This window comes from Typopeltis vanoorti, chromosome 15, assembly GCF_054136105.1.
Source record: "Typopeltis vanoorti isolate ZY-2024b chromosome 15, IOZ_Tvanoo_1.0, whole genome shotgun sequence".
In the NCBI taxonomy this organism is placed as follows: Eukaryota; Metazoa; Arthropoda; class Arachnida; order Uropygi; family Thelyphonidae; genus Typopeltis; species Typopeltis vanoorti.
This window is the reverse complement of record NC_143563.1, coordinates 8,699,572-8,726,105: the sequence shown is the minus strand read 5'-3', so window position 1 is coordinate 8,726,105 and position 26,534 is coordinate 8,699,572. Positions and strand designations below refer to the sequence as shown.

At 36.8% G+C, this 26,534-nt stretch overlaps 1 protein-coding gene across 2 annotated transcripts in view; it reads right to left on the bottom strand.

The window, feature by feature from the left end:
- The window catches only part of LOC150098343 (uncharacterized), a 554,092-nt gene that overhangs the window by 19,095 nt on the left and 508,463 nt on the right, over positions 1 to 26,534 (bottom strand). For both annotated transcript variants that reach the window (XM_090404722.1, XM_090404723.1), the window contains 2 exons: positions 12,793 to 12,956; positions 3,534 to 3,590 (listed from right to left, as the gene is read on the bottom strand). In XM_090404722.1, coding sequence (XP_090260848.1) covers positions 3,534 to 3,590; positions 12,793 to 12,956 — 221 coding nt within the window. The remainder of the gene's footprint in view (positions 1 to 3,533; positions 3,591 to 12,792; positions 12,957 to 26,534) is intronic.

Genomic DNA, 26,534 nt, shown 5'->3' with positions numbered 1-26,534 from the left:
TCTTTGAGTTTCTTATTCAGCTATGAAACAATATGGGATTTAATATCCCTTAACTTAAATAAGTTCATGTCACCGAATTGCAGCCTTTGGCTCTTCATACAATTAATAATTTATTAGGACACCTTCTTGGCAATTCTCATAGTAGGGTATATAAGTTCTGTTTGCTACAAACTTGGTATTACTAGGTCTACCTACTCACTGATGAGACCTCAATAAAGGTTGAAACCGGTCTGGGTAGTGACCTTCTCTTATAATGTGGAACAGTAACACAGCTCCCAGGAGCTGGGTTTCACATTATGGGTAAATACCAAGAATCGTGATCAGAGCTTGCTCCACCCTTACTATGAGTTGCCTCAGTGTAGTACTATCAAATGGGTTAGGTAATGCACTATCCAGGTATTTGCTTACGCTTGGACTCGCCGAACTTTATATAGTGTCTATATTCGGCATGAAACTCTTTGAGTTTCTTATTCGGCTATGAAACAATATGGGATGTAATATCCCTTAACTTAAATCTGTACTTAAGTTTTGTCGATCTGGAAAAGGCATATGACAAGGTGCCAAGAGAGAAGCTATTCAATACGCTACAGTTATATGGTGTCAATGGGGCATTATATCAAGCAATACTTGGTCTTTATTTCAGTTGCAAGTCAGCAGTTAGAATTGAAGGAAGTATAGGAAGATGGTTTAATGTTAAATCTGGTGTGAGACAAGGATGTACATGATCCCCTCTGTTATTCATTATCTATATGGAACACATTATGAAGGAAAGTGGTATTAAACATGATATCAGAATTGGAGATGTTAATGTCAGCTCTTTGCTTTATGCGGATGATGTTATACTTCTAAATTCAAGGCCTTTGACAGAATACCACATGGAACCCTAATCAGTAAACTGGAGCAGATGGGGATAGATATAGGGTTGGTGAGATGGATAGGAGGGTGGTTGAAGGAGAGATACCAGAGAGTGGTTTATGCAGGAGTGGAGTCTAAAAGACTGCTTGTGACTAGTGGTGTGCTGCAGGGCTCTGTTCTTGGACCACTGCTTTTCAATTTGTTCATCAATGATATAGGAAAGGACTTGAGAGGAAGTGTTCACTTGTTTGCTGATGATGCAAAGTTGGGTAGGGCAATTGTGAGTGCACAGGATGTCAAAATTTTACAGGATGATTTGGACAGTTTGGAGGACTGGGCTAGGAAAAATGGATGTCAATTTAATGTGGCAAAGTGTAAGGTTATGCACTTTGGGGTGAAAAGAATAGCAGCAGTATATCGCATTGGTGGAACCGTACTCCAGGAGATTGATGAGGCCAGGGATTTGGGAGTGTTGGTGGATAGGGAATTGAAGTTTAGGGGGCACATTGCAAAAGTGACTAAATCAGCTCATCAAATTACTTGGCTTCTGAAAAATACTTTAACATGCAGAGACAAACAAGTTGTTGTTGTTCCTCTGTATCGAGCCTTGATAAGACCCCATCTGGACTACTGTGCCCAGTTATGGGCACCAGGGTTTCTTTGTGATGGGGAGGAAGTGGAGAGGATCCAGAGACGAGTGACCAAGATGATAGCAGGTCTGTGGAATGAACCTTATGAGAATAGGTTGAAGATTTGTGGGTTGTTGCAGAGATTGGACGATAGGCGAAGGAGGGGTGATATGATTGAGACATTCAAATTACTGAGGGGTTTCTATAAGATTGATCCAGAAGATATTTTTGAAAATATGACTGGTGGTGGGAGGACTAGGGGCCATGCATGGAAGCTGGGCAAGAGCGTGGTTGACAAGGGTGTTAGAGCTAGGTTTTTTACTTGGAGAGTGGTGAATGAGCGGAATAAGCTTCCAGTCTGTTGTGGGTGCTACGACCATGAATGAGTTCAAGGCAAGGTATGATAGATACTGTGTCAATGTCGAATAGCTGTTCTTGACATGATGTTAGGGCCTCCCTCGATGAGTCTGTCGACTCCTTGGAGTTGCCTGGAACAATAATAACAATAATAATAATAAATAAATCCGCTACAAGTTTGCAAGATTCCCTGACTAAATTGAATAACTGTTGTAATAGATATGGTATGAAGGACAGCAATAAAAAGACAAAGACAAAAAATAGGTAGAATCGTTGAAAATGTCAACTGTGTTTTAAACGGAGAACCTGTGGAATAAGTAAAACTTTTCAGCTACTTAGGCATGATTTTTAGTGAAGATGGTAAATTAAATATGGAAATAGACAACAGAATCAACAAAGCTAGTATGGTAGGAAGTAATTAGCAAGGGCGTTAGAACTAGGTTTTTTTTTGTTTGGAGAGTAGTGAATGAGTGGAATAGGTTGGTTGCCAAAGTCTGTTGTGGGTGCCATGACTGTGAATGAGTTCAAAGTAAGTAAGTATAATGCACAAATGTTGTATAGTTCTTGACATGATGTTTAGGGTCTACCTCAATGAGTCTAACGACTCCTTGGAGTTGCCCATAATAATAATAATAACTAATAAAACACTAGCAGAGTGAACCCAGTGAGCAACCATTTAACATATATTAAAATTAAGTCTGACAATTACATTTGCATGAAAAGTGATTTCGCTTCCCTAAGAGTTAACATGTATATGATGCACCCATACTAATTAATAAATAATTTATTCATTAATAAATTTAAAAATAAAATAAACTACTAAAAAAAATCAAATGTTAACCTCTCAAATAATAATTATCTCCCGAATGTGGGAAAGAGACAGATTCTTTCGTATTTAGAATCAGATCTGTGCCAAATCTTAATGGGACTGAATAATTTTGCAAATTTAAAGGAACAGCAATGAAGAAGTACCACTTTGTCATTTAAAATAACGTTCGATTAAAAAAAAAATAATGATCCATTTGATGAAATCTTAATTTGATGTTCAGTACTCATGCCAATATTCTGAACATACGTATCCTGAAATAAATAATATTTTGACAACAATCAGATGAAAGAAACTTCATTATAATGCTTTAAAAAAAAGGTTGCAATAAATTAACAAAACTTATGGCCATTTGTACTACAAACGTAATTTGAAAATCAACTATGCCAACCCTAGAGACAGAATCCAAAAAGGCCACAGATAAGTAAGTAGCATATAAAATTTGTAGCATTCTCCAAACTGAAATATAACAAAGCATTCAAATTTTTTTTTTTTTTTTTTTTTGGGAAACTCGCAACTCAGGCTGAACCATGAAAAGTGGACCAACAATATAAAACGTTTTCTCCAAACATCATTGCTTGATGATACAAAAAGTAGCACACTGTGAATTCCACATACTAAGTCATCACAACAGTAAAATTATCAAAAAAATTAACCTTAGCAAACAATCATTATAAGAAACTAATTTCTTAGTCCCATCAGCTCACTATAGTGACAGTTGGCTGTGTTATGCCTTAATAACACAACTCATAGATAAAATTGATCCATTTTACTTGTTCCAGAGTCCAAAAATAATGGCAAATCTACTAAAAGGATTGTGGCACCCACTAGAAAGAGTTTAGTGATCCAGAAAAGAATTTACGTACCTGCTAATTATATGGGCTACCAAATTTTTGCTTTCAATGATGTCCTTAAACTCTTTTCTAAAACACAAAAGAGAAAAAAAAAAAAAAGATACAATTTACAATAAGAAATGGAAACAAAACTTTATTAATTAATTTCTTTAAATAATAATATTAGTCCTTTACTGATTTCTGCTTTGGCCCAATACTAAACAGTTAAATATTTAACAGTTAAATCCAACTATGTTCATGGTGTGCGTGTGTATTTTTTTTTTTTTTGAAACTCTCTATAGAGTTGAATTATAATAAATTCATACACGAAAGAAAATCTGTCAAAAGACATGATCAAAGCTGTATATTTCAGTCTCATATTTCATAGATTTATGTCTAAATGCTGATATAAGAACCACATTATGCATGGAATAAAAAATATATACTTTATTTAATGAAAACTCTAGTTTTGTGAGCCTATCAGGAAATTAAAGATGTTATACAAAAGGTTTAAAAACTAGAGAATGTAAACACAAAACATTGGGAAATGAAAGAACATAACATAAAAAAAAAATAAATAAATAAAATAAAGCACATGTGAAGGAAAGGAAAATTAGTTGATGCTGTTCACATTCTTTAACATAGCATGTGTCACATCCCAGGTCCAAGGATGTCAGATTTGCAATGCATAAAGATAAAATCTGGTGCAGCATTAAGCCCTGGTTTTTCACTGGGTAAGAGCACAGCGTTTCAGAGGGCTCCTTGAACTTCTTATGAAACAGATATATTCAATATAAGGCAATTCTGTTTTCTGACAGAGTACTGGGTGGTTGACAATGGCTGTATGAAAGACCAATCCAGACTTGAGTTCTTGTTTCTTATCAACATCTTTAACATATTCTGACATAATATCTCTGGACAGTCCTGTTTGGCCAGTGAAACAAAGGCCACAAGATTACCCTTCTCCATTGTCTTTAGGGGTGGAGAATGAGGTGGTTTCAGAGGTTGTAAAAACCCTGAAATGTTATAAAGCAGATCAAAAGCCATTTTTATGCTACAACTTCAAAGAAGAGATGCATTTCTGTTGGTAACATATTACTGGGGCTTGAAAAATTTTTATGCTGGTTCATCAGTCAGGCAAACATCTCATTCATCATTGACTTGAGTGTTCTCTACCACCGTTGCCTATTATATCAAGGTATAATAGGCAAATATGCTAGCTACTTATGTACTAGTGTATTTCTCAGTCTATGAAGAAAAACTTCACACATTTCATAAGTGATCATTTATTATTATTTTTTTTAAAAAAAAATTTAATTAATAATATCATTTTTACTACATTTTTGATTCTAACACGTATGTTTTCATTTTATCGGGAAGAGGAAGAAGCAAAGTTTTATTGTCTACCATTATAAACAAACACTGAAAGCATTCAATATCCTAAAAACTTTCATGAAATAAAATCCTTAAGTCTACACATAACTACGTTAGTGCATTTTGGAAAGGCTCCACAACATTGTCGGATTGAAAGAGCCAGTGGTGTCACATAACAGATGGCAACTTAGAAAAATTGAAAAACATTTCAGTTACATTCAATATAATGAAAAATTTTGGGAAAATAAATACATCCTTCTTAACTTTCCAAGGTTTAACCACCCAACTGGCTATATGGATAAAATACGTCACTCCATATAAACTTCGTATCATCATCATTATCAAATTCTTGCCATGTACCCTCAAGGGGGTGTACAGGATATGATAGTACTACAAGAAAAATTTACATCATTACTAAATTCCTATCTACAATTTTCCTCCAAATCAGTCTGTTACTTGTCAAGACTCCAACATTATCAGATCTTATATTTCTATCGTCTAAGGCACTTTGTACCGTATCAATCCACCTATATCTTGGTCTTCCTCTGAGTCTTTTTCCTGCCAACCTGGCAGAGAACACTTGTTTTGCTAATCTTTTCTCTCCCATTCTATTTAAGTGACCATACCACCTGAGATTAGCTCAGCTAACGCATTCCTGGATGCTGACAATGTCAAATTCTTTCCTAATATCCTCGTTTTTAATATGATATTGCCATTGATGCCATCTGTTCACGCCTCTAATCTTTCTCAGGACTCTCATATCTGCAGTCTCTAGTCTTTGGTCAATGTTTTACTTCTAACCCAGCTCTGAGATCCATAAGTTAAAACTGGTTTGAACACTGTCTTTTATACAGCTAATTTAGTGTTCCGACTAATTTTTCTCTTATTCCATATGAATTTATTAAATTGACTTCCTACCATACCAGCTTTGTTGATTCTGTTGTCTATTTCCATATTTAATTTACCATCTTCACTAAAAATCATGCCTAAGTAGCTGAAATGTTTTCCTCGATTCTGCCTATTTTCATTGTCTTTGTCTTTTTATTGCTGACCTTCATATCATATCTGTTACAACAGTTATTCAATTTAGTCAGGGAATCTTGCAGACTTGTAGTGGATTTATTTAGAAGTATAACATCGTCTGCATAAAGCAAAGAGCTGACATTAACATCTCCAATTTTGATATCATGTTTAATACCACTTTCCTTCATGATGTGATCCATATAGATAATGAATAACAGAGGGGATACATCCTTATCTCACACCAGATTTAACATTAAACCATCTTCCTGTACTTCCTTCAATTCTAACTGCTGACTTACAACTCAAATAAAGACAAAGTATTGCTTGATATAATGCCCCATTGATACCATATAATTGTAGCGTATTGAATAGCTTCTCTCTTGGCACCTTGTCATATGCCCTTTTCAGATCAACAAAACCTAATACAGATCTTTGTTATATTCCCATGATTTCTCAACTATTTGACCATCTAAACATTAAACCATCTTCTGTACTTCCTTCAATTCTAACTGCTGACTTACAACTCAAATAAAGACTAAGTATTGCTTGATATAATACCCCCATTGATACCATATAACTGTAGCGTATTGAATAGCTTCTCTCTTGTCACATGCCCTTTTCCAGATCAACAAAACCTAATACACGCGTGGATAGGCTTATGTGTTCGTCAGACATGTTATGATAGGTTTCACGGTATAAAAAGAACACAGATGGTTAAGAAAATAACTATTTATTAACTTAAAAGCTAATATTTCACTGGTATTATATCCAGCATCTTCAGAGCACACAACACAAAGTTTGTTACAAAGGCAAGACAACCACAATCCGGTGTAACAGTGGGGACAGTATAAGTGATTGCAGCGTGCAACACAAGACTAAAGTCCTAATACACTTAGCAAATAACATTTAGCAAAATTACTAACCACTTACACAAACAATTCTCCCTCTTTTGTTAAAAATTCTACCCACCTAAAAAGTATTTTAGAAAACCACACCTAAAATAGTTCAGACCTAATGGTGAGTTTTGATATCACCTTATTATTCACTAATGTACCACTGATTGAAACACTTAACTTACTAAATTCACAATTTCCCCCAGATATATTCCAGCTATTTAAATTCACAGTACAGGCAGGTTATTTTACATGGAAAGGGAAAATATACAAACAGTTAGATGAGACAGTTATGGGTTCACCTCTTTCTCCCCCCTTAGCCAACTTCTACATAGAACATCTGGAAAAATTAGCTATCAACACAGCCACTCTCAAACCTAGCCTCTGGCTACGCTATGTTGACGATGTGTTTGCCATTTGGCCACATGGCCCAGACACATTGAATACATTTTTAGAGCATCTAAATAGCCAGCATCCTAAAATCCACTTTACAATGGAACTAGAAGCCAATGACTGCCTGCCTTTCTTGGACACACTGATCACACGTCTTCCAGAAGGTTCCTTATCATTTTCTGTTTACAGAAAACCCACACATACAGGGAGATACTTACACAAACAATCACACCATCACCCTTCTCAACAATATGGTATCTTAAAAACACTAACCCATAGAGCTAGAGCAATCTGTTCCAATGACATTGCTCTCACTGCTGAATTTTCTCACCTACGTCAAACCTTCTTAAACAATGGTTATAATCCCCGTAAAATAGATAACATACTAAATGCTACCCAAAAATCCCCTCTATCTACCACAGAAGACTACAACAAAACAATCACCATCCCATACATTAAAGGCACATCTGAAAAGATATCTAGGGTGCTTAACAAACACCAATTACGCACAGTATTTAAACCTTATAAAAAATTAGCAACTCTCATCCGTTCACCTAAGGACAAATGCGCTCCTTTATCACATCCTGGTGTCTATGAAGTGCCCTGTTCTTGCCATCAAGCCTACTACGGACAGACAGGAAGAAATGTGGACATCTGCCTCAGTGAACACAAAAAATATATCCGACACTTTCGCTATGGTAAGTCGGGTCTGGCAGACCATGCTTTGGATACCCCTGCACACAGGATCAATTGGAAAGAAACAAAAGTAATGCACAGAAGCTTCTACAAGTCAGAGAGGTTGTTCCTGGAATCAACAGAAGCCTTGAAACATACCCCAAACTTTAACAAGTATGGCTGTATAAATCTACCAAAGATTTGGGAGACAGTCATCCTAAGACCAAATTAATATTTATTACTTTTATTTTTTATCATTTGGACTACTATTTCAAAACTTTGAGGGTTTTTTTTTTTTTTTTTTTTTTTTTTTTTTTTTTTTTTTTTTAACCTAGATGGCGCCATATTAGGACTTTAGTCTTGTGTTGCATGCTGCAATCACTTATACTGTCCCCACTGTTACACCGGATTGTGGTTGTCTTGCCTTTGTAACAAACTTTGTGTTGTGTGCTCTGAAGATGCTGGATATAATACCAGCGAAATATTAGCTTTTAAGTTAATAAATAGTTATTTTCTTAACCATCTGTGTTCTTTTTATACCGTGAAACCTATCATAACAAAAACCTAATACAGATATTTGTTATATTCCCATGATTTCTCAACTATTTGTCGTAAAGTGAAGATCTGATCCTGACAGCCTGTATTTGGCCTGAATCCAGCTTGTTCTTCACCAAGCTTTTCTTCCACAATTCTTCTCAACCATTTCTCAAGTATACTTGCATAAATCATACCAAGAACACTCAGTAGGGAAATACTTCTATAATTCTCACATTCAGTTTTATTTCCCTTTTTATATATGGGTACTATGAGAGCTCTACTCCGATCATCGGGAATTCGTTCCTCTGTCCAGACATTCTGAACTATGCAGTGCAGCCACTGTAAAACTTTTATACCACCATACTTCAGCATTTCTGGTCGAATATCATCTACTCCTGCTGCCTTTCCACATTTCAAGCCTTTGATGGCATTTTCTACTTCAAGTATGAACATGAATTCCTGACTGTATGCCTGTTGAGTGTTTTTTACCACTGTGCTATCACTGCTTGTTTCATTTAGCCATTTTTTGGATTAATTACTCCATACTACAAGGATATCTTTTTCTCCCATATTCATGTCACCTTTATCATCTCTAACTCTTAAACAGGAATTGTGGTGAATGAAGTGGAGATGAATAGTCTATTACAAAACCACAATGTCAATACATCTGTGGGATTGGATGGTATACCAGCTCGTGTCGTACGTGAAGTGGCTAAAGAATTGTCAGTGCCCTTGACCATTTTGTTTAATTTGAGTATCAGGTCTGGGTTAGTCTAGAGGGGGTGGAAAGAGGGGAAAATAGTTGCATTGCATAAAGGAGGTTCCAAGACTGCTGTTGCAAATTACCGACCAATCAGCATATCAGGAGTCGTTGTCTTAGAGAAGATGGTCTAGAAGAAAATACAGGAATGGATAGATGAAAATTGGATACTGTATAGGGGGACAGCATGGTTTTGTGAAGGGTAGATCATGCCTCAGTAACTTGCTCAGGTTTTATAACACAGTGGTGGCTGAACTGGATAAGGATAATGGGTTTATAGTGATTCTGCTGGACCTTGCTAAGGCCTTTGACAAAATACCACATGGAATTCTAATAAGTAAACTGCAGCATATGGGGATGGATGAGTTGGTGAGATGGATAAGAGGGTGGTTGATGGAGAGATATCAGAGAGTATTATTCAGGAGTAGAGTCCAAAAGATGGCCTGTGAATAGTGGTGTTCCACAGGGTTCTGTTCTTGGACCACTACTGTTTAATTTGTTCATTAACGATATAGGAAAGGATCTGAGAGGAACTGTTCATTTGTTTGCTGATGATGCAAAGTTGGGTAGAGCAATAGTGAATGCACATGATGTCAAAATTTTGCAGGATGATTTGGAGAGTTTGGAGAACTGGGCTAAGGAGAATGGATGTCAATTTAATGTGGCAAAATGTAAGGTTTTGCATTTTGGGGTGAAAACATTAGCAGCAGTATACCACATTGGTGGAACTGTATTCCAGGAGATTGACGAGGCCAGGGAGTTGGGAGTGTTGGTAGATAGGGAGTTGAAGTTTAGGGGGCATATTGCAAATGTGGCTAATTCAGCTCATCAAATCACTTGGTTGCTGATTTAGGGGGCACATATCCACCGCCCTTCAGCTACTCATTACTGATCTCTATGCTGTCCATAAGGCTTCTCTTTTTTTCTACTCCTTCCTGTTTTTAATTCCATGTTACTTCTTTTCCTGCCAAAATCTGGTTTTAACCAGTTCAGCTTATATCAACTGGCTTTTCTCTGTATACACAGTAGCTCACGCTATTCGCACGAGCCAACAAAAATTAAACTCTGTTTCTCCGTCAATAGCCAATTAAATCCCATCAGTAGAATTCCATAAAATCACTTTTACATACAGAAATAACAAAAAATTTATATCACAGTTCACATAAGGTATATTTAAATTTACATACACACAGTTTCTTATAACAAACTTTACAGAATAAACTAAATAAAATGAATGATATTTTTATATAGAGTCTTTTTATTACTATTACATATTTCCTATGATTATCTAATTAATTAATAACAAATAAAACTCAGAGCACATATAGGAATAACATAGTACAAGCAAGAAACTAACAACAAATAATATTTACAAGTCTTGCTTATGACAATGTAGATTATGTTAAATATGAATGAAGCATTATAATATATTAAATATCTTCATTCACAATTTAACACTATCATTGGTCATATTCCATTACGACAAAGTCAGCAATAATCAACAAAACAGCTATTTATAACAACCAGCATTCCCCAATAGATGCAATAAGTAAATATCCAAAAAAACTGACATAAAACAGAATCAGCATTATGCAAATAAAACTGATAATTAAACTGAAACACCTCTCCTGATTTTTTTTAACTTATCAATTAAAAATTCTCACTCATCACAGACAAGTGCATTTTTCAATCCTTGCATATTCTGGATGTAAGGAAGGATAATCGCATCTTTGAATTCTTGCTTGCTAGCTGGCATTTTAGGTGGGCTTCTAAAATCTTGTTCATTGTCTTGAGCCCATACCCATTAAATGATAAGATGTGTTTGAGGTAGTTAATAACAATAATAAAGACTCTTGCAAAATATCTTGATATTTAATTGTAAAATTTTTGCTAATGTTTCACAGGCATATTCAGGGCAGAAATGGAACAGCAAATTATACAAATAACAGAAACATTCTAAAAAGCACAACCATAGTAGGTACAGTAAGGTAAACAAAAACAGTCAATGCTTTTCTAACAAAAAACAATATAATTAAACTTAAATTAAAATTAATTTAGAAAAGTTTAGCAGATTGAAAAAGTACTATCTCCCATAAAGGAGATAAACCTAAACAATCAGTAAACAAACAAACAATCTATTAAGTTTGAAATGGAGTAACTTATAAGTTTCCTCATCAAGACATTCTATACGAAGTCTACTCTTATGAAGGATCCGTGTCTTATTCCACAGAACTCTGTATTTGGTAGAGATGGCACTTTCAACCTGATTGTCTAGGCTGTACTTGATATAAGACTTTTTATGGTGATAAGTAAAAGCAGATATTCCAGATTGTCCATAATAAGATAAGTCACAGGAGCAAGGAATCTGATAAACACCAAGCCAATCAACTGGAGGAAGTTTATCTTTAGCAGATTTAGGAGATGAGAGAAAGGTGGAAATTTTCCTCACAGGATAAAAGCCCCCCAAAAATGTTAAGAAGTTTTAAAGTTTTTGCAATATGTTCAGAAATTCCTTTCACATAAGGAAGTGAAATATGAGTAATATCCTCTGCAGAAGAGTTTGCTGAAACCATTTTTAGCCTTTTGTTCTCTCAAATAAATCTTCACCCTTCTCTCATCTCCTAAGGAACAAGCTTCCTGTGCTTGGTTTTCTGCTATGTAGGCTGTTTAAAGTAGTTTTTGAAATATTCCAATTCTCACTTTTTCCTGTTTAAATGATTATAAACATGCTAAAGATGGCAATAAGAAACAATAATTCAAGTCCAGACTGGTCTTTCATACAACCAATGCCAACCACTTAGTACTTGGAAGAAAACAGAAATGAATTGTATCAAAAAGTGTTTTACAAGAAAATTCAAGGATATGTCTGAAATGTTATATCTCTTACCCAGTGCAATAAAAACCAAGGCTTAATACTGCACCAGGTCTGTTCTTCATTCATTAAAAATCTAACATGATTGGATTTGTAATGCATGTGAAATGCACTACATTAAAGAATGTGACAGCATCAACTAGTTCTCCTTTCCTTCACAAGCATGTGAAGGAAAGGAGAACTAGTTTCATTTTATGAATTTTTTAATCCATCATGTTCTTTCAGTTTCCAATGTTTTGTGTTTAGATTCTCTAGTTTAAGCTTTTTATATTATTATTATTACGTGAAACCTACAGGAAGTCCAAAAACTCTACAACTCTCTGTCTCTACCATGCAATCCACCACCAATGCCATCTACTGCCCACCACTAGTATTTTCACAGAAAATCACAGATATCATGCCCACGGCAGGATTCAAACCCACAGCCTTTTGGCTGGAGAGCGGATAGGCAAACCACTCGGCTAGCTATGCAGGCAATATATCATCTAATCTCCTGATGATGTAATGATGTGGTAACAAACTAGCAGTTTTCATTAAATAATGTATATATATTTTTTTACTCCTTGTATAATGTGGTCCTTATAACAGCAGTTAGACTTACAAAGCCTTATAATACGCTATTCTAAAGAAAATTCACTGTAGCAGACTACCTGGTGTAAAAACATATTCCCATGTTCTTTATGATTTTCTACAGTAAGTCAACTGTGTGTGTTTGTATATTCTTGCACATGCATGTATGTACACACACACAAAAAAAAAAATTACCTTGCTGCTGAACTCCACGTACTACCTTTATCAGCATCTTTGGCTTCAACCATAGCCAAAAAGCATTCTACAGCCTGAAATGGAAGATACATGAATTCTGGCTTAATTGCACGAATATCTTTTACAGGTATCCATTCAGAGTTTCCGAAGTCCACATAAAACACCTGGAAAGAAAAAAAATTCAATATTATTATACATGGGAAAAGTGCATATAAAACTGTAACATATTAATTTCATCATGAATAACTAAAGAGAATAATCCCCTCCCATTAGGGAGTATCGCTCTTTGCATTCCTGCTGTTCTGTTATATGTGACATGTTGTGTCGGAAAAAGTGACGAGTCATCCCTTTTTCCCACCCAATGTTACGTTACCTCAGAAGGAAGGGATAAAGACATGCTTATGCCTCCGGATGGGAAGTGTACCGTATAATGTCCTGAGAAAATGTAAATATCCAGATGTGTAAATTCCAAACTTTGTTAAGATAGCCCATAAGTTTATTAAGATAACAACTGTGAATGAATTAAAGTAGAAAGTTATGTAATATTATCAAGTAAATATGTATAAGCTAAGTACGAGTATTAAAGCATGTAAAGACAGTTCATAGCCACGACGTCAAATCGGCTGCCGCCGTATGCGTGACCGACACCGCCGAGTGAGGGAGCTGTTCCGGAGTATAAAAGTTTTGCCGGGAGTTTGAATCGCTCTCTTCTCTCCAATCTCTGATCGCTTGTGTCCCGTCTCCGAGTTTCGTAGGCACCAAGTTTCGCCTAAGAGAGCTATGTAGAGCTTGCCGCCACGTGTAGCAAGAATCTCCCCTTGCTATGCATGTTACATTGGTCAAAGCTGCAACTACAATGTGTTCAACACATAAGGAGAAAGAGCCGCTGATGAAATCTACGTCAGCGTACAAGTCTGTGTACGAGTGCTTTCGGTTGGTGTAGAACAAAGGAACAAAGCCCGGCATCAGAGGAGGTACAGTGAACAGAGCAGAATACCTAGTCAAAGCAAGAATGGTAAGCGAAGATTTTCTTATATTAATGTAGGATTAAAGTATCTGTGGAATAAAGAAACAGAAGTTAAGAACACACGCTATTTACGTGTTGTACCACAGGAACAGTCTGCAATTTGGACACTTTTGTCTATTGCTAAGAGGAAAACATATTAGGCTCCAGCCGAATGGGAGGCCGAGCTCCGAACTGTTTAAGTGATTTAAGAAAAGTAATGTCATATGATCAGAAGGTGATTAAGTGTTAACAGATATTTTGGGGGAGAGAATTAAGTAGAAATAAGTACTATTGTCCTAGAGAATTACATGTCAGATTTATTGAATTGTCTAATGTTTATATGTAATGTTTCATGTATGATATTATCAGGTAACTTAATTGTGAGAGTCTGAGGATAGATGTATGTACAGAAGTGAGGAATTTATGTCTAGTAAGAGATCATAGTGCAGAAGTTTAAATGTGTTTAATTAAGTAAGGGGAACCCAGACTCTCTTAAGATTCAGAATTTAAATAACATGTATACTTGTTTTTGTGCTGTAATAAATGTGTTTCTTTTTACATAATCAATTGAGTTTGTCGTACCTTCTGCGGATTTGAATTACTGTTTGGAAAATTTTGTACCATGCATTTTAAGGGGAAACCAATAGCGATGTGAAAATAGGGACCACGACTGCATATATCTTGATCCCTACAATTTTCTTTAAGTATTTTAGATAGTGTATCAGAATTTGGTTGCTGGCTGGCGCAGCCTTTAATCTATACAAATTTGTCGGCAACCGAAGTCTGATAGCAAAGAGATACAAAACCTAAAAATTAAAGAAAGTAAAAGCCAAGTTAAAGATAAAACTACAATAAAAATGGGGATATAACAATGGTGCAGTCGACAGGATGTGCTGAAAGAAATTAATTTGCACACCAAACTGGTCTCAATCCCAGAAACAAACTCAATTGTGAAGGTATAATAGTGAAATTAAGTTTTTTTTTAATTTATTTGAATTTTGAACTGTGTTAATCAGAGAGCGAGCGCAAGTATGTCCCTACCTGAGATAGCCGAGATGACCGACACAGAATTTTTCAGAACAATGAACCCTAAACAAATATGCCCCAGATTTTCAGGGGAGGGTAATGATGACATAGAATCCTTCCTTAGCCACATGGAAAGACTAGCCAACTGGAGTGATCCGCAACTCTTAACATTAATACGCAGTGGACTAGAGGGGAAAGGTTCGCCGGCAAAGGTTGGTCGATTGGTAGAGCCTCTGCTACTAATGGCTCAGTTAAGTAAGTTGGAGTGTGGTTAGTTGTTGGAAGGGGACCAATCGTTCGATGCTGTTGGCACACTCTCCCTCGATGAGTCTTTGGACTCCCTGGAGGTGTCAAATAATAATAATAATAATAAAAGCAAAGAAAGCATTACACTCTCACCAAACACTAAACAGAGCAGTAACACTTAAAGACTTTAAAGAGTCCCTAATATCGAAATTCAGCAAAAGGAGAGGAATTGAACAAACACTTAACAAATTCTTCAAATGCATACAAAAGAGAGGGGAAAGGATAACCAATTTCCTTAACAGACTAACCAAACTGGCACATGATATAAAAACCCACACAGAAAACAAAGAACACATTGAATGGCTTACCTTACAACAATTCAGAACAGGGATCATACCTGAATTGCAGGAGAGCATACACAAAAAGGAGATAAATAGCCTTGAAGAGTGCTGGGCAGCAGCCAGTGAGAAAGAAGAATTAATAGCAATTATTGCCCAATCCTCTGAATACAGAGAAATGATAACCGAAGATGGGCACAGTAGTAGGAGTGAAAGTCATGTGACCATACACCACCAAATACAAAGTACCGACACCACTGAAGGAAGCCTTGAAGGAAACCTTACCCTAGTCCAGGGCAACATAGATGGAACACAATGTGAATTCCTCCTTGACACAGGAGCACACATATCTGTCATCCCTCACAACCTATACAAAAGGCTTGACATGACCCATAACAAAATACTTATTCCCCTCCAAACAGCTCACAAAATAATGGGAATAGCAAAGGCAGAGCTACAATCTTCCACTAAGCTGAGAGCGAGGTTATCCATCCCTTGTTTCCCCATTGATGTCACCCATGACATAATAATCTTACCAGAGATACCCGATGACACCAGCAGTCAAGTCATTTTGGGACTAGACTTCTTAAAGTCAAACCAGTTCGCCTGCAACTCTGGGAACCAATCAATATCTCTGTGTGGAAAGACCCACCACCCCAAAACCAACCCCTGCAAAACATCGCTCAAAAATAAGTCACTTGAGACCAATTTGATATCTGCTAAGGAATTTGAAGAAGAACAGATCACTTACAAGGAGAAGATGATGAGCAAATCCACAAGTGGCCATAGCTCTAAGAAAGATATAGAAGAGATAAGACAATTTTTTGACACAGCGTACAAATTGTACCCTGGAGTCTTTACTGAGGGAATAAGCACCCTCACCTGTACTAATGCCGTAGAACACACTGTTCAAATAACCTCGACCTCACCTGTACACATAAAACAATACCCAATCCCCCTCAAGCATGTAAACAAATTAGAAAAGCTCATGGAAGAATATGAGAAGGCAGGTGTAATTGAGAAGTCTGTTTCCCGTTGGAACAGCCCATTCATACTGGTCGAGAAAGCAAACGGTGATTTAAGATTTGTTCTTGATCTAAGGGAAGTGAACAAAGTCACGAAACCCATTGATTTCCCAGTGTGTACTATAGAAGAGCTACTGTTTGGGCTAGAAGGGACAAAGGTCTTTTAGAAACTTAACCTGAATTCTGGGTGCTACCAGATTCCCCTCAGGAAGGAAGACAGACAATATTTCGCCTTCCCCAAGGGGCCCGAAACTCGGCTATGAGCTTCCAATGCCGCATGAATGGTGTGCTGGCAGGACTTTTGGGCAAAGGCATCCTATGCTTCCAAGATGACCTACTGATATATTCCACCACCACAGAAGAGCACACTGAGATCCTACTAAACGTACTAAACAGATTGGACAAGACCAAGCTGTCTCTAAAATGCTTGAAATGCGATTTTTTCTTGACAAGGTAGAATACCTCGGACACGTGATCACCGGGGACAGGATAGCACCCTCATATAACAAAGTGAATGCCATTTTAGATGTAAAACCCCCCACCACAATCAGGCAGGTTAGGCGGTATCTAGGGATGGTAAATTTTTACCGAAAATTCATTCCCCAATGCTCTGAGATAATGATGCCAATAGTGAGCCTAACCAGGAAGGGAACCAAGTTTGCCTGGAAGATAGAGCAGCAAGAAGCATTCCATGCACTAAACAAGGCACTGACCACTGCCCCTGTCCTCAATCATCCAAAAATTGGGGAAACCTTCTATCTTCACGCCGATGCATCCAAAGATACTATTGGGGCTGTACTTGAGCAAAAGGAACGGGATTCTTTCAAACCTGTTGCGTTTGTTAGCAGGAAACTATCCCCTTCAGAGAAAAATTACTCCGTCATTGAGAGGGAGGCTTTGGCCATCGTGTACAGCCTCAGGAAGTTCCGCCACCTTTTGTTAGGGCAAAACATCGTCCTCAGGTCCGATCACAAACCTCTGTCCTTCATGTCATCCATGAAGGATAAAAATCAGAGAATAGTGTGCTGGGCTTTGGAAATGCAGGAGTACAGAATGGAGGTCAGCTACATACCAGGAAAGGCTAACGTAGTAGCCGATTACCTATCCCGATCACTAACACCCCAGCATGGCGAGAATTATAGCCACATCAATGAAAACACCCAATGGATTGGGGTCATCCAGGAATATCAGAGAATGGAAGCACCCGAGAAGCAATGTCAGACCTGGGAGAAATTTGACATCATTCAGGCACAGAAGGCTGACCCGGTATAGGGACCAGTTTACAAGAAATTGCTAAGTGAAGGAGGTAACTACCAGGAAGGGGGAACCGGTGACAACATATTCATTGATAATGACGGTCTCCTGATATCTCGAGGCGTCACCAGGAGATGGAAGGAGAAAATAGTTGTGCCCGAAGCGATGATCCCTTGGGTGCTGCACACACTCCATGATAATAAATTAGCAGGGCACCAGGGAGTGAACAGAACTTTAAAGAGGGTGATGGATAGGTATCTCTGGAAGGGAATGAGACGCGATGTGGAGGCATACATCCTCTCTTGTAACATCTGTCAAAGGAAAGCCCCAATCACTGGTAAGGCCCCTATTCAGCCGTTCCCTCTACCCTCACGCCCTTTTCAGGCCGTGGCAATGGATATTGTAGGGCCACTCCCCACCACGTCAAGAGGGAATAGATACATCCTGGTTGTCATAGACATGTTCTCCAGGTTCCCTGAGGCCGTAGCCATGAAGGATCAAACGGCCAAGACCGTAGCAGACATGCTATTTGAAATGATCTTCTCAAGATACGGGACACCTGAGACCCTACTGTCAGATCAGGGCACTAACTTCACAGCTGAGGTGATCCTACAGCTGTGCAGCTCACTGGCGATAAAAAAGATCTTTACCACACCCTATCATCCCCAAGTGAATGGTATGTGTGAGAGAATGAACCGCACTCTGAAACTCACCCTAGCAAAGCTAGCAGAAGAACAGATATCAGAGTGGGATGCTCGGTTACTTCACACCCTCTTCGCATGCAGGACTGCACTTCACTCAGCTACCAGGGAAGTGCCCGCCGTAATACTCTACGGGTTTGAGCCCCTCTTCCCAAGTGACTTCAGGAGCTCCAGGGCAGAAACAGGCTTTCCCAATATAGATGAATATCTAAACAACCTCATTAGAGACAACACGCTAGCATATAAATCAGTAGCAGAAACCAGTGAAGGGTGCTCTCTCCACGCAAGATTATATGCGAACAAGCTCAGGAAAACCAAAGACTTGAAGGAAGGAAGCTTGGTTCTAATGTACCAAGGTTTTCAGAGAAAGGGAAAAGGGGGGAAGTTCGGTAAGAACGCAGTTGGACCGTTTGAGATAATTGAAAGAATAACCCCTGTAACCTTCAGAGTCAAAGAAACCAGCCCTCGTGGTAAGACCACCGTTGTACATGCTGATCGCCTCAAACCATATAAAACTAGGCCAGCAAGACTAGTCTGTTTTGGTGACTCCTTAGAGAGGGTCTTAGGAAATGCAAGAAATGTACGGGGCTAGAACAGACATGGGTCCAGGGAAATCTCCCGTCCAAACTCGTCCCGCAGCAAGGAGTGACCAAAGGAAGACGGAGATCACAAAACAAGGAAGGAGGAATTCCGCCAAGATGAGTACCCCCTTTCTTCATAAGACATAGGGAAGCCCCAGGTATTACTAGTGGAAATAACACTGATCGGGGGGGTCATAATGGATTTTCTGAGCCAGATGAACAGCCGGCACACAGATACATGCTTAGAAGTAGGCAAGGAAGCCAACCCTTTCCCAGAGAAAGGAGAGGATGTTGCTAAAAGGAAATTTTGTCATAACTCAGTTAAGAGAAAATTTTAATTAAAGGGGGGGGCCTTTGTTGTGTCGTAAAAAGTGATGAGTCATCCCTTTTTTCCCACCCAACGTTACGTTACCTCAGAAGGAAGGGATAAGGACATGCATATGCCTCTGGATAGGAAGTGTACCGTATAATGTCCTGAGAAAATGTAAATATCCAGATGTGTAAATTCCAAACTTTGTTAAGATAGCCCATAGGTTTATCAGGATAACAACTGTGAATGAATTAAAGTAGAAAGTTATGTAATATTATCAAGTAAATATGTATAAGCTAAGTACGAGTATTAAAGCATGTAAAGACAGTTCGTAGCCACGGCGTCCAATCGGCTGCCGCCGTATGCGTGACGACACCGCCGAGTGAGGGAGCTGATCCGGAGTATAAAAGTTTCGGCGGGAGTTCGAATCGCTCTTTTATCTCTTATCTCTGATCGCTTGTGTCCCATCTCCGAGTTTCGCAGGCACCAAGTTTCCCATAGGAGAGCTATGTAGAGCTTGCCGCCACGTGTAGCAAGAATCTCCCCTTACTATGCATGTTACATCGGTCAAAGCTGCAACTACAATGTGTTCAACACATAAGGAGAAAGAGCCGCTGATGAAATCTACGTCAGCATACAAGTCTGTGTATGAGTGCTTTCGGTTCGTGTAGAACAAAGCCTGCCATCAGAGGAGGTACAGTGAACAGAGCAGAATACCTAGTCAAAGCAAGAATGGTAAGCGAAGATTTTCTTATATTGATGTAGGATTAAAGTATCTGTGGAATAAAGAAACAGAAGTTAAGAACACACGCTATTTACGTGTTATACCACAGGAACAGTCTGCGATTTGGACACTTTTGTCTACTGCTAAGAGGAAAACATATTAGGCTCCAGTCGAATGGGAGGCCGAGCTCCGAACTGTTTAAGTGATTTAAGAAAAGTAATGTCATATGATCAGAAGGTGATTAAGTGTTAACAGATATTTTGGGGGAGAGAATTAAGTAGAAATAAGTACTATTGTCCTAGAGAATTACATGTCAGATTTATTGAATTGTCTAATGTTTATATGTAATGTTTCATGTATGATATTATCAGGTAACTTAATTGTGAGAGTCTGAGGATAGATGTATGTACAGAAATGAGGAATTTATGTCTAGTAAGAGATCATAGTGCAGAAGTTTAAATGTGTTTAATTAAGTAAGGGGAACCCAGACTCTCTTAAGATTCAGAATTTAAATAACATGTATACTTGTTTTTGTGCTGTAATAAATGTGTTTCTTTTTACATAACCAATTGAGTTTGTCGTACCTTCTGCGGATTTGAATTACCGTTTGGAAAATTTCGTACCATGCATTTTAAGGGGAAACCAATAGTGATGTGAGAATAGGGACCACGAATGCATATATCTTGATCCCTACAATTTTCTTTAAGTATTTTAGATAGTGTATCAGAATTTGGTTGGTGGCTGGCGCAGCCTTTAATCTATACAAATTTGTCAGCAACCGAAGTCTGATAGTAAAGAGATACAAATCCTTAAAGTTAAAGAAAGTAAAAGCCAAGTTAAAGATACTATAATTAAATATAATCATAGGTCTCAACTGTAACTGGAGTCAAGTCATCCAATATCATTAGCAGCACACCCCCTCCTATCCTATTCTCTCTATCCTTCCTAAAAATACTGTACCTTGACACTCATTACCAGTTAGTTTGTCTGATTCTAATATCCAGGTCTCACTAATGCCTACAATCTGAGGTCCCAACATATTGACTAATTCAACAAACTCTACCTCTTTGTTTCTAATACTCCTAGCATTAGTGTACAGACATAATAATCTGCATGTTCTTTGGTATGCTCTTGTCTGCAGATCTCTATTCTTCTCTAGTGCCTTATACATGTAGACATCTTTGCACATGTCTGATGGGTCCGAACCAGATGAACACAAATCTGAAATCGTTCTCTCCTCGTCAACATTTCCATGACTAAGCCCATTCGTGTCATTAACACAGTTATATAACATTGTCGTTCTTCTTACACTCACATTCACACCATTCCTCCCTTTGTAATTTAGTTTCCCTGACTCTCTGTGTTAGGTCTCATACCAGTTATTAGTTTTTCTAGACTCCTGATACCAAACGTATGCAGGTGTATGCCGTCCCTCTCATACAAATCCAATCTTCCCTTAAACTCACTCCACACATCCAAAAACTTGTACCCATTCCTTCTGCACAGCCTACACATCGGATAAGGGATGCCAATTTTTTTATATCCCTTATCCGCTCTACTAAAGACCCCCCCCCCTAGACCTACCTGGTGTATACCAGGTCCCTTGCAGCTGTAAGCTGTCCTACTCTGGCCAAACAGGCAGGACAGCAAATATCAGAATTTCAGAACACAAGGACTACATCCGGTTTCACCAATACAGCCACTCTGGTCTTGCTGACCATGCACTGGATACCTGCCATAGAATACGGTGGAAGAAAGCCACAATAATACACTGTAGTAAATACAAATATGAAAGGCTTTTCATGGAATCAGCTTCAGCCCTAAGAAACAAAACCTCAACAAATTTGGCTGCATGAGACTGCCTCAAATTTGGGAAACCTACATCAGAAGACCTTCAGCCGAATCGCTCAAGAATACCAACATTGCCCGCTAGAAGGCACCATCAGGACTTTAGGAGAAATAATAGCTTCCTGCTTCTTCCCACTTACTGTTTGTTGTGCCTGCATGCATGTGTCTTGTTCTTAAGTTTCTTGAAAATGGCAATGTGACGTTGCCGAAATATTGAAGTATATTAAAATTTATTTTAATATTTATCCTAGTTGACGTTGTAATTTCCTTAAATTATTTAGTAAAAAATGAATAACCAACGTCTAAGATTTTCATGATAAATACTCCCAGTTGTAAGCTGAATGTACATATTCAAATCATTTATCTGTATCGCAATTTTTGCCTTCTTGAAAACAATTCTTTCATTTTTCCTGATTAGGTTACTTTTAAGTCAGATTAGTTTAAAAAGAAAAAATATTTTGAAGAAGTTCATCATTGTTTGACATATAACAAAACATTGAGAATGTGATTATGTACCACTGCATTGAATTAAAAAGCAAAAAATTCAAAGATTTTGAAATAAGAGATGTTTAAATCTTGGTCTATGTTATTTGTGACACAATTTTTAAGGTTTCTTAAGGCTGTATTCCTAGAGGTGTGAAGTGAATTTCATGGATTTAAGGACCTGTATATGCCTGATGGACTGGATTTATGGTTTTCGAGTTAGGTGCTTACAGAAAATGTAGTTCGGTGAAAGTTTGGAAGTGCAAAACCAGGGAAACTGCAGATATTAGGGGGAGAAGCAATCAAGCATGTGTTTAGCCACCCCTGAGACAGATGTGTGAGAGTGCAGGAATGACTGTGCAGAAATAGCCATTCCTGCACTCATACTTATCTATTCCAGGAATGGCTATTTCTGTACAGTGATTCCTGAACTCACATTCGTTTGTCTCAGGGGTGGCTAAACACATGCTTGATTGCTTTAGAACCATATTGGTTCTAAAGAATGAAGAGCTGGATGCAGTTCCCAGGTTTTGAATCTCAATGGGCAGGTAATGACATTATGTAAGGGTAACTGTGAGCCCAAGGGGATGTTGATATACATGCACATAAATACCCAAAGTAGAAGAAATAAAGGAGAAGAATTTCTGACATTGGTCAGCTCAACTTAGTCAAAAATTATTGGCGTTAGCAAGACCTGGTTGGTTAAGCAGTAAAAAAAAAAAGATTAGAAGATGAAATAGAATATAAAAGAATAAGAGCCATAGCTAAAAGAGAAGTCAGAAAAAGACAGAGAATCATGGAACAAATTTGTTTCTAATTTAGAACATGATTTATATAAAATAAGACCCAATGTATATAAGATTTTGAAACACTTAAATACAGATACTAAAGAAAAAATAAAATTAAACACTGAATTGAAATTAGAAGAATTTCTAAATTTCTACACAGAATTGTGGACAGATAAATACAGTGGTATCTCGCTAATCCAAACTAATAAAAACCATGTTCGTACAGATAAGCGAAAAGTTTGGATTAGCGAATATCACCCCAAGAGAATAATAACTAGCATTTAAGACAAAAATAATCAGATTCTAATGGTACATCAATTTAATTCTGTAAATAAATTAACTGATAGAAAAAAGCTACTGTACTGTAATGTAAAACAAAAAAATAATACAGTGCACAAGTTTATTTTAGTAAAAAATTTAATTTGTATGTACCTGTATTTTTGAGGATTCTGATTTCATAAAATTGCATAGTTCAGTACGTAACTTAATTTACATAAAAAATATCACTTTCTTGTATGCAACACAAAAAAAAGTTTCACAAAATAACACAAAAAATGCTTTATTTCTTTGTAAAAAAGTCACTGATTTTCTTTTGCTTCTTGGAAGCTAAACTTTTTTCGAATGCTTCTCGGAGCTGCATTAGTAATAAAATTTTGTGGAATGGCATATCGTTCTGCTTAGCCCATCCTATATGCATATTAAAACTGTCAGCTGCCTCTTCATGTTTTACTTTTTTTTCTTCGAGTTTTCATCATCATCATCGTCTTCTAATTCATTCTGTAGCATCATATTTATAATTTCAGCATCTGATTTGATTCCGAATTCACTTTCGGTTCTACCTGTAATCCATCCCATAACATCTGTTTGTGAAATTTCAACATCTGGATTTATATTTTTAACCAAATTATCCACGTTTTGAATTTCCTCTTTTTGTGTATATTTGTGATTCAATCCGGCGACAGTACATACTGTACAGTATAAAAAAGCAAACGTGAAAACACAATAAATCAAAATAGGCCTACAATATAACCGTACAATCGACTGTATGAAAAAAATACTGTACTGTAATAATAATAAAATAAATAATAGTTAAAATAATAATTATTAAATAAAAATAATAGTACACAAAATAATAATACATGATACATAAAACTTTTTTTTCTTTCAAACCGCAGTTTGGATTACTGGAGGAGTCAAACTAAAGAGGTTTGGATTAGTGAGATACCACTGTATTTTAAAAAAGACAACTGGCAAACATTTAATGAAAATGAAAAGGAAATAACTAAAGAAGAATTAGAAATCAGCCTCAAAGAAACAAGAAACAGAAAATCACCTGGAGAAGATAAACTAGGTTCAGAGCTATATAAATATGCAGAAACAAAATCCAAAGAAAGAATCCTATTATTTTTAAATAAAATTTATTCAACTGGTAACCCCCCAATAGAATGGAAAAAAGCAATTGTGATTCCTATCTTTAAAAAAGGTAGTAGAGATGACCCTAAAAAGTATAGAGGTATAAGTATACTAAATTCCTGTTACAAAATATATAGCAGAATTTTAAATAGTAAACTAATGAAATATTCAGAAAACTCTATTTTAGAAGTACAGAATGGATTTAGAAAAGGAAGATCATGTATAGACCCGGCCTTTTGTCTAAAATTAATAATAGAGAAAAGAAGAGAATACAATTTAGAAACACATATTGCATTTATTGACTTTGAAAAAGCATTTGACAAAGTTAAAAGAAGCATTTTATTTAACATATTAAAAGAAAGACAAATACCAAATAATATCCTAAAAGCTATCATAAGTATATATGAAAATAATCAAATACAAATAAGATACGAATTTTCTCGTTTATCTTGATTTTCTTGGTTTATCTCGTATTTGATACGAGATAAACCAAGGGGTCCGACAGGGATATCCCCTCTCAGCAACTCTCTTTAATATTTACCTAAATGAAATAATAATAAAATGTAATAAAAATTTCCAACACGGTATTAAACTTTCTCCTACTGTGAACTTAAACACTCTCCTTTTTGCAACGACCAAATAATAATTACAAATTCTGAAGATAATTTACAGAAAGCTATTTCAGATCTAAATGAGATAGCCAAAGATTATGGTATGATAATATCAACAGAAAAATCAAAAAAAACTATGGCCTTTAAAGGACAAGATCCAGCAAGAACTAAGATAGTAATAGATAATAACATCTTAGAACAGGTGAATTCATTTAACTACCTAGGATGTATGATCACATATGAAAATGATAAAGATATAAACGTAAAAATTGCAAAATATTTAAAAATAACAGGTGTAATTAACTCTATATTTAAACCAAACCTAGTTCAAAAACAAACGAGAAATGAAGTTTATGAGAAAAACTGCCAAGTATACTCTATTTGATCACAAAAGAAACGAAGAAATTATGAAAGAATTAAACCAAGAATCAGTAAAAAAAATTAAAAAATATAAACATAAATGGATGGAAACACGTTCAAAGAATGAAAATAGAAAGATTACCAAGCCTTAAAGCACAATCCATTAGGAAAAAGAAAACCAGGACGTCCTCTTAAACAATGACTTCTAAGGCTGGAACAGGCCATGCTAAGCCGAAATCCTTGATATGCATGATGATGATGACCTGGTTGTCAGAGAATGATTAGTTATAGGAATAAAATGTAATGGATATTGTATTTTCAGAGAAGATAGAGGAAATAGGGAAGGAAGAGGGGGAATTACTAATAATAGCTAAAGAACTTCAACTAAAAAAAAAGAGGTTAAGGAAGATTGTAGATCTGATGAAAATGGTTCATTTGAGGCTGTCTGGTGTGATAGATGCCAATAAAATAAAATATATAGACTTAGAGGTGCAGAAGTAGAAATGGATGACATGCATAAGCAGATTAGCACAATGAGTGCATTCCAAGCAATTATTATGGGAGACTTTAAATATGGTGATATAGATTGGAAGGAGGAAAGACCACATGACAAAATGGAAATGGAATTTATAGTTACTAAGGAATAATTACCTGAAACAGCATGTGATGGAAGGAACTAGGGGTTTTGAGAGTGTTGGATCTGGTAATAGCATCAGAAGATCTATCTATAACCAAAGTAGCTTTGTTTTTTTTTTTGAAAGTTTATTTTTCACTTGGTTAGACTATAATAAATTTAGGTTAATCCTTTAGCCAAGTGTGAGCAAACAAAGTTTACGACTGAAAATATCTTCAGGACTGGGGTAAGGTAGTACAACACCAGGCAACTCATAGCAAAGGTGGACCAAGCTAACATCACTCCTATCTCAGTATCTCCCATAATGCAAAACACGTCTCCTTGTGGATATGTATAATGGTATGCATTAAGGGAAGGGCCACTACCTAGACTAGTTTCGACCTTTATTGAGGTC